The 9992-nt window shown below is 41.6% G+C and overlaps 1 protein-coding gene across 2 annotated transcripts; it reads right to left on the reverse strand.

The window, feature by feature from the left end:
* Window positions 1-5: 5 nt before the first annotated feature.
* On the reverse strand, window positions 6-9959 carry LOC310848860 (protocadherin gamma-A6-like). 2 transcript variants are annotated; one of them, XM_083748413.1, is made up of 3 exons: window positions 2350-5119; window positions 1484-1608; window positions 6-66 (listed from the first exon to the last, which is right to left on the reverse strand). In XM_083748413.1, exons 1-2 carry the CDS (start codon window positions 4750-4752, stop codon window positions 1537-1539), a joined length of 2475 nt encoding a protein of 824 aa, XP_083604539.1. In that variant the 5' UTR covers window positions 4753-5119; the 3' UTR covers window positions 6-66; window positions 1484-1536. The 2 variants fall into 2 exon arrangements, 1 of the variants encoding a protein (XP_083604539.1); XR_014566667.1 differs by lacking the exons at window positions 6-66; window positions 2350-5119 and adding an exon at window positions 9458-9959 and having other exon boundaries at window positions 1533-1608.
* Window positions 9960-9992: the final 33 nt, after the last annotated feature.

A 9992-nucleotide genomic window follows, 5' to 3' on the forward strand; every position in this document is an offset into this window, starting at 1 on the left:
TCACTTGTGTGCACCCTCTTCGCTTCCCAGTCCCTCACCATTCAGCAGCATTGCTTTATTTTCTTTCTTTAAAAAGAAATTTAAAAAACCCAAGAAAACCATAGGAATAGTAGAGAGGGGATGTCTGTTTGTGAGAAGGGCTCATCAGATATAGAAAGTTTGTTTCCAGAGGCTTCTAAAGAAATTGTGGTCTTCTAGATCATTTAAGTAGTGTAATTCCTTGTCAGGGTACACAGGATTTGTCAATGTCTCCTTTATTGGATCAGGAGGCAGAGGGAAATACACTTTACATCCTCTCTGGCAGGAAATTCCACTTCTGTGCATACTCAGGAACATCATTTCTGGTTCAAGATTAGGACTTTCCTACCTCTGCCCATTGACAGTTACTACCAGCACCCCACACAAAGGTAATTTTTTTTTACTTGAAAAAGGGAAGAAACGGCAGGGAGGTTTAGCTAACGGTACTGATGAACCCCATTTATACTTGAAATTAATTCAAAGAAAACTGGGTCCTCACTGAACTAAAGCGATTAAAAAGGATGGGAGAGCTTATATTTAAAATCTGGACTAAAGCTAGCTGCACTCTTTATAAAAGAGATAACATGTAATACATTAGTATGTTATTTGCTATCTGTCTTTTACCCAGTTTAAACATAGCATTAATACCTCTATACTTTTGCATTATTCTGTTTAAAAGGTTTCTGTAAAGGAATAAAATACTGAAAGACCAAACTAACCAATGTGCATGTGATCAATGTGATCAAAATATTTTACCACTTTTATTTACAATAATGTAAAGCAACTATTTCTAGCACCATTTCCCCCGCAATGTTCCCAAGTAATAAATCATTTCCAGTTTCTCTCATACAATTTTGTGTGAATCAAAGCATCCCCACCTCCGCTCCAGTGTAGTTTTCATTCTGCAATGAATGGACTTCCAGGACATTGTCACAAATGGTCACCCCTACAATATATCCAAAGTTCAGCCCCTACCACTTACAGCTGTGTCAATAACTTGGCACAAGCCGTATAATGTTGTTTGGGGACATCTCTCTAACCAAGGACAGTTTTCTTGTGAGTTTCTTAATGGGGTCAGAAACACATCCCACAAATAAGTGTTTTCCGGCTTGGGATTTTTGGACATTGTCAAGCACTCTTCTTCTGACACCACAGACACATATATTTTCTGGGATTCAAAATTCTACCCTCACCTTATATTGGAAATCTCATTGGGGTAGAACCCCCCCCCCCAAAAAAAAAGTTAGTATGTTGCTGTTGTTTTCTGACATATTTCTTTTTTATTCCCAGAGTCCCCTCCCCAATTAAGTCTCCTTATCTTATCATTCTAAAATATACAAACATCAATAATATCTCAGTCAATAAAAGGCTAAGTAAAACCGTAACTGCTTTTGGAAAATGACATAATAAGCCTTTTGGCAATGGGAATATCAATATCAGCTTTCTGGAGAAAGGGGTTACTTACTATCAGAGAAGTCCCTATGAAGTACCATGGACATGCAAACAAGTCCACCAAAGTTACTTGCTGACTAGATGTTTGACTATCCTATCTGTCCATGCAGACCACAGTAGGTATTTGTAGCGTACAAGCTGCTTGAAAGAAAAAGAAAAATGAATCAGTTTGCAGGTTAAGAGCTTGTCTGTCTGAATGACTGGCGTGGACACTGACCTGTCATAGGCCGCTAGTTTCTAGTGCTCACCGAGGCAGTAAACCTATGTCTTGGCAGTACCGAGATAGGTGGCAGCTCACATTTATATACTCATTTATTCATATACCAGCTGTCTATCCATCCATCCCAACGTTTGGAAATGTCATGCAGAAATGAGATAAAAACAAAATACAACAGTCAAAGTTAAAACAATTAAGAATGCACCAAATCCATCCGGAAATTAAACAAGAACCCACATACTGAAGTCTTGATCAATACTGGTCAGGAAATACATTTCCACATAAAAACTAGGTGAGAGGAATAAAATTAGGCTAATAACTGGCTCCCAGACACGATTGTTTGCAACATGTAGGGAACTATGTTTTCTTATAGAGGAGCATTCTGTTTTATGAGCCCCCACTAGCAGTCCGAAGTAATACAAATGAGGCAAAGATTGGTCACCTGATGCATCAAGATAAAGATTTGATGAAAGAAGATCATTCACAGAAGGATCTCATATCCAGTGATGACTAAAAGAAAGCGGGGGGGGGGGGGGAAGGCTGAAAGGAATAAAAAGAAGACTGGCATAGTTCTGAATATAATGAGAAAGCACAGGCAGACGGGAAATATATTCTGATATTAACAAAACAAAAACATTGTTTATCAAAAATTGTTTGCTCACCTGGACTACGATTAAGCCTTCATTGTTCAAGTTTAAATCTTCACCAGGTAGGATTGGATCCTTTGCCTCACAAGCTTCTTTATTGTTCAGAGTATTGGAATAATTTGCCTTTCTAGAGTCTGTAGTGAGAGAAACCTCCTGGCAGTAGGAGTGCAGAAATGCTCGGACTCCGTCAATCCCCACAAACTGTGAGACGGGAGCCCCACTGAAATTCACACTCCCCGACTCAAACAGTTGAGAATTTCTCCACCTGTGCAACTTGATGGCCAGTAACACAAGGAGGAAAGTGAAGAACAAGCAGGAGACAAAAGCCACTGCAAGGACCAGGTAGAAGGTGAGGTCAGACGGAGGCTCTACAGGAGCTGAGATGCTGCTCAGGTCTGAGAGGATTGCAGGGATGGTGTCAGCCAGCACCACAGTCAGAGTGGCTGAAGCAGAGAGAGGTGGTTGCCCATTGTCCTTCACTAAAACCACCAGGCTTTGCTTGAGGGCATCTTTCTCCAGAAAGAAGCGGGCCGTCCTGATCTCTCCTGTGTGGAGCCCCAGAGTGAAGAGCCCTGGCTCGGTGGCCTTGATCAGCTGGTAGGAGAGCCAGGCATTCTGGCCAGAGTCCGCATCCACGGCCACCACCTTAGTGACCAGGTAGCCTGGCTCAGAGGAGCGAGGGGCCAGCTCTATCCCTGTGGAGCCGTCAGTGGGAGGAGAGGGGTACAGGATTTGGGGAGCATTGTCATTCTGGTCCAGGGTGAAGAGAGTCACTGAGACGTTGGAGCTGAGTGGTGGAGAACCTCCATCCTGAGCCATTACATAGAACCGAATGTCTCGAAACTCTTCATAATCAAAGGAGGTCAGAGCATATATAACCCCTGTCTCAGAGTTAATGGAGAGGTAGGAGGAGAGGCGGGAATCACTTCCTTGGTCATCAGTGATGGAATATGTTATTCTGGAATTCTCTTCCCAGTCTGGATCACTTGCTTTCAGGGAAAAGACTGAGGCTCCTCTTGGATTATTTTCTAGGAGATAAGAGGTGTAGGCTGACTGTAAAAAGACTGGGGGATTGTCATTTGTGTCTAACAGCTGCAGTGAAATAATTGCAGAGGTTGATAATGTCGGTGTCCCATTATCAGTTGCTGTAATAGCGATGTCATAGGTTGCCACTTGTTCCCTGTCAAGGGCTCTGTCTGTCACTAAAGTGTAAAAGTTGTCCATTGTTTTCTTTAGTTGGAAAGGAAGGCTATTGGGAATTGAGCATATAACCTCCCCATTGACTCCTGAATCTCTGTCTTGGACATTTAAAATGGCAATGACAGTTCCAGCTGGTGTGCTCTCAGACACAGCGTTGAGTACAAAGGTTATTGCTATTTCAGGTGCGTTATCATTTAAGTCTTTTACAAAGATAACAACCTTTGATCTGTTACTTAGACCACCACCATCAATGGCTTGCACCTCAAATTCATATAAAGATGATATTTCAAAGTCAAGGCTTCCTGCAAGGGTAATGTCTCCCGTTGTTGAATTCAATAGAAACATTTTAGAAATCTTCTCTGTGTTTTTTCCAAAGGAGTATTTTACCTCTCCATTGATTCCTTCATCTATATCGGTGGCTCGCACTGTGCAAACTAGAAACCCTTTAGGAACATTTTCCTTTATGTTTGCTTCAAAGATCTGTTGTGTGAAAACCGGTGCATTGTCATTTGCATCTAGAACAATCACATGAATTTGAGCAGTACCAGATCTCACTGGATCACCCCCATCAGTAGCTGTGAGGATTAGATCATAATCTGGTTGCTCTTCCCTGTCCAGAAGTTTCTCCAGCACCAGCTCAGCATGTCTTGCCCCATTTTCTCCTGTCTGCACATGCAGAGAAAAATGGCTACTGCCTGCGAGTTGATAATCTTGTATAGAATTTATCCCTAGATCTGGATCCTGAGCTATGGGTAAAAGAAAACTGTCTCTGAGTGTTGATGTCTCACTGATTTTCATTTTCCATTCCTTTGGTAGAAACCAGGGTGCATTGTCATTTATATCTGTAATTTCCACTTCAATACCATAAAGTTTTAATTTACTTTCAATAAAAACCTGCAACTTCAATATGCATTTGTCTGCCTCTCCACAGATTTCCTCTCTATCTATTCTCTCAGAAATCTGTAAATGGCCATTGTTGACATTCAAAGCAAAATACTGAACCATACCTACACTGGAAACAATGCGGAGTCCATGGTCTGAAAGCTGCTTGCCATCCATTCCCAGGTCCTTTGCAACATTCCCCACAAAAGAGCCTTTCTGCATCTCCTCAGGAATGGAATAGCGGATCTGCCCAGAAATTAGCTTCCAGATAGTCACCATGACAAGGCATTCAAGGATTCCTTTTCTGCAACTCCCGAGTCTCTGGGTTTCTTCCATGATTTTGTACCAGGATAAAAAAATGCTGGTTCTGTTCAAGAGCTCTACCCTTTGTTCTGCTCCTAGTTGCAGTTCAAAATAGCCAAATTGTTTCTAAGCAAAACTTCCTTCAGTTTTGCTTTCTGTACTGTTATGTTCAGCCTCGCCTCAGTTATTGTGTCCTGCACTGTAATAGCTAAGGTTGTGAGGCTAGATCTTTTACTTTTTTTGCTTATTGGTGAACAGTGACACCATGAGGCTCAATACAAAACTGCAGAAGCCTTATTTTGGAATCCTAAATACTATACATTTTCTTCCATAACTCCTTCTATTCTTTATAGTATTATCAGGAAATTTCAGTTGACTGATCTTTTTGTCCAATACATTAACAGATATATAGTTCATATATAGTTCATATAAGCCAGTTTTGTCATTAAAAAAAAATCACAATAGGTATTTTTTTCTCAGGTGTTCTCATGTTTACTCCCAGTCTTATTTGTACCTGAATATTGAATATTATAAGCATACAGTAGTACCTCTAGTTACGAACTTAATTCATTCCAGAGGTCCGTTTTTAACCTGAAACTGTTCTTAACTAGAGGCCTGCTTTCGCTAATAGGGCCTCTTGCTGCCACACAATTTCCATTCTCATCCTGGGGCAAAGTTCTCAACTCGAGGTAACTCTTCCAGGTTAGTGGAGTTTGTAACCTGAAGCGTTTGTAACCTGAGGCATTTGTAACTTGAGGTACCACTGTATAACCAAGGATTTGGCAGGTGATTATACTATGATATGTTCAATTCAGTCCTGCTCATCTATGTATGCTGATCTATCATGTGCAGTTTTCTAATCATTCTTCCCTCCTGCTCCCATTTCCTTCTCAGAGTTAATTCTTTATTTGACCTTCACATGCAGTTACATTTGTGTGATTTACCCCCAACCCTGTCCAAGTGGTTCTGTCTTTCACAGGCAGCTCTTAGATGCAGGGGATTGCATAATGGAAAGTCAGCTTCCACAGGACTGTGCTTGAAAAATAATCATGCATCCTCTTTCCTCTCCATCTTTCCCTCCATCAGTAATCCCATGTGTCCAGCTTCTCTTTCTTCGGTTCCCATTTGATAGTTCCTAACTTTGAGATGAGAAGTTTCCATTAAATCCAGTAAGTAGAACTGCAGAGCTTTTTCAGTGAAAGCCAATAATCAGAACAAGATTAATGGAACTAAAGTGTCCAAGAACTAAGACTTGCACCCTGCCCATCATGAGGATAGCTATTCATTCTAGTACCATAATAATCTGAAACTGGTGTTTTGAAACAAGAGCTGTATTGAGGGTATCAAGAAGGCGCTTTTGTTTTCACACCATTACATTCTGAGGTAGCAGATTTGAATTTTTTAAGTCTCCATTGAAGTGGGGAAACAATTTCAATAATCTATCCCAGACACTTCCAGTTTGCTGTTGTATTACATTATCCTCTTATGACTTTATCACTGACAGCTCTTCTTTTGGAGGCTTGGTTGTTCTCTGAAGTCAACTCAATTTGACCATCAACTCAGTCACTTCTTTGATTTATAGCTAACCAACAATATTCTCAAATGAACATATCTCACATCATGGCCACTGGGAGGTGTGACTACAATTATCTGAAATCCCACCCGTGATTCCATAGGCACCCATATCTAGAAATGTGGTAACTTTACTGTGTAGTTGGGAGGCTACAGGTATTCAGATGGCCTCTCATGAGGTATGCTTTTAAGTAGGCACCATGTAGAAGGTAAGATAATGAACACCAGTGTCTCTTCTACTTCCTGCTGAAGTTGAGACCTGAAACATCAGAAACAGAAGCCTAGCTGGATGCCGTTTGAGTTGTGGTGAAAGCTGGCGAAGCACAAGAATCATAGAATCATAGAATCATAGAGTTGGAAGAGACCACAAGGGCCATCGAGTCCAACCCCCTGCCAAGCAGGAAACACCATCAGAGCACTCCTGACATATGGTTGTCAAGCCTCTGCTTAAAGACCTCCAAAGAAGGAGACTCCACCACACTCCTTGGCAGCAAATTCCACTGTCGAACAGCTCTTACTGTCAGGAAGTTCTTTCTAATGTTTAGGTGGAATCTTCTTTCTTGTAGTTTGGAACCATTGCTCCGTCTTCTAAATAGCATGCCTCTTGCTTGGGAGCTGCTTTCCTCCAAACAGACTCCATGCAGCTGGGGCATAATGAGTGAGCTGATCACGCAGGTCCTACCCACATAAACTGAACACACTCCTCTTGCATAAACTCAACCTACATGGCTTCTCACTTAGATCCCATCTGCATAGGGTCTACTCATAGAAAGCAGCTCCCTCATGCCTAATAATAGCTAATAATACTTGGATCAAGACTGGATGCAGAAAGGGGACATTTTTAACAAAACAACTAAGTGAGATAAATTTAATAAGTGAGATAAATTTAAATCTCTGCATTAGTTAGGAAGAATCAGGTGCACAAATCTAGGATGGGTGATACCTGGCTTGACAGCTGTACATGTGAAAAGATTCTAGGGTTTTAGCAGATAACAAGGTAAACATGAGCCAGTAGTGTGACACAACAGCTAAAAAGGCTAATGCAGTTCTAGTTCACATCAACATAAATACTGTGTCCAGTTTGTGAAAAGTAATGGTATATTTATATCCTGCTTTGGTCAGACAACCTCACCCAGAGTACAGTGCCCATTTCCATGCACCACAGTTTAAGAAAAATATTGGCAAACTGGAATGTGTGCAAAAAGGGGAAACAAAAAAAATTCAAATTGCAAGAAAAAGTATTTAGACAATAGTCTAAATAGGAAGAACCTTTTGCAGACATGAGCTGCTTGAAAGTGGATCAGACTGCATCCATTAAGTTGTGTACTCTTCTTCATTAGAAGTTCTAAACAGAGATTATCAGCAGTGGTGAATTTCTTGCATTGGCAGATGGTTGGAATAGATGATTATTGAGGTCGCTTTCAACTCTATAATTCTAATATGTGAAGTGAGAACACATGTGTCTCCACTATGATAAAATGCAAGAATTTCACCTGCTAGAATCACCCATCATTCCATGATCCTTGCGCCTAGCCCTGCTTTCCATATTATACAGGAAGGAATAAATGCCACTCACACCTCAGTTTCCTTTTGTTTTGAACATGCGATGCTCCCCTCAATCCATCCTAGAATTTGGAGTGATAGTATTGCAGCAGCGGTAAATAAATTGTCTTCTTTTTCTATCATTTGCCCCCAAATATGTAAAGAAGAATTTGGCAGAGTTCTTTTGGAAGAATAAATCTGGACTCTGTACACCATGGTAATTTACCTCAGACTTTGCAGATAAAATAATAGTCACTTCAACAATCCTGCCATGGAGTCAGTATGGATTTTTTTAAAAAAAATGTCTATATTTGGGATACAGTCAAGAATATTCAGCTTCAAGGAAGGATTAATGCCTATTGGAATAAAAAGTCCTGCAGCAGGCAGTGAAATGCCATCAGGAAGGAGGCCCAGAGGACTTTCTAGGGCAGGGAGTTCCACATCCCTTCCATGAATACCTGCCAAATATATCTCAGATAGTGGTCCCCTGTGGCAGGGAGGCACATGGCAGCATGTCCACCAGAAGTATTGTACGGTAGTTACCCCATCTAGGCAAAAATATAAATTCAGGTGGTCAGGGAACCAGTATAGCTTCACGTCATTTTATAAGGCCCCAGTCCCAAGGCCTGCTCATTTTGCCTCAGCAAGGAAGCAGGGGAGGTGGTTCTGCCAGGCTGAGGGCCTGCTCTTCACCTTTCCTCCCTCTAGCTTCTGCCACCTCAGAAACCGGACAGTTTGCCTGTTTTGCAATTACACCAGGCGCCATCGGTCTTTCTGGACCAGTGGCCACATTTTTAATTCTGAGAGAGTGCTGTGGGTGCAAGTCACAAAATGGCTGCCATGGGTGCATGGCATAATACAAAATGGCTGCTGTGGGGAGCACGGTATACCACAAAATTAGAGTGAGCACGGTCCTGGTGAAACTTTTCCCATAACTGTATTTCCATACTAGGAAAGGCTCAACCTCATACATCTGTTAAAGGCACAAGAACCCTGTTTTCCCCCAATGCCAACCCTAAACCAAAGCCTCGTCTGCCATCCTGCATCCATTAAGCACGTCTGAGTAGGTATGTATACCATTATACTGTAAGTTAACTATACAGTGAATTCTTAATGACTGGCAGGTCTTTAGCTCTTTCACAGAATAAGATATGTCTAAGCCTCTTTGCAAAGTGTTCACATTTGCCTTTGGGTGAGTTTTTAACATCCATCCATATTTACTGTGTAGTAATATCTAGAGAAAATAACTTCTAGGGATTACTTTATCTCAGACAAACCCACCACAGGAATGACGCATCCCAGTTTCTAGGAACAAAAATCAGGACTCTGCGCTCCAGCATTGCATATATACTGGATTTATTATTATTATTATTTTAGCAAGGTTTAATATGAGGCCTAGTAAGGGATTGAACGTGCTTGCTTAATTGTGAGTGCAGTAGAAAAAGTACCGGTATTCAGAAAAGATAAAATTTTCCTCAGAAGAATGGGGGAGGAGCGCTGCCAGCACTTCTAAAACATAAAGTTGCCACAGATAAACAGGAGATCAAAAAGAGTGAATATGCATTTTCTGGAAGAGGCTCAACAGCAGAGATTAAGGTTTATCTGTCAGAAGATAATTAATTACCATATTTAGTGACAGGAAAGTTCTGGTATATTTTCTCCAGGAATAGTTTTGTATGTAGCAAAAAGCCAAGCAGTGCTTGGCAAGGCCGGCCCAGTACATTTTGGCACCTGAGACAGACCCCAGAATAGCACCCCCTCCCCACCAGGGAAGATGGGGTGAGTGAAAATCTATGTCAGGAACTGACATCAGGATCTGCTGCCCTGCTGGACTCTGCCGCCTAAGGTGGTCACCACACCTTCCCTCGTGGGTGGGCCGGCCCTGCTGCTTGGCCTTTCCAAGCCATTACAAGAAACAGCTCTGTCTCTGCCAAGTCTTATGTGAGAGTCTCTCGGATCCACACACCTCCCTGTCTTTGATCTTATCCTTTTAGAGGTTCGGAAAGTGGTAGAGGCACTCATGGTCCATAATACGGACGATTCACTTTAATCCTTGCATACGGGAGTGTTTTCTTCTGCCAGTTTACATCTTTGATTTTCCTTCTGCCCTACCCATCCCGGCAGAGAACATGAGAATCCACATGACATTTACTAATGGA

Source organism: Podarcis gaigeae (genome assembly GCF_964106915.1).
Source record: "Podarcis gaigeae genome assembly, chromosome: 7".
NCBI lineage: Eukaryota > Metazoa > Chordata > Lepidosauria > Squamata > Lacertidae > Podarcis > Podarcis gaigeae.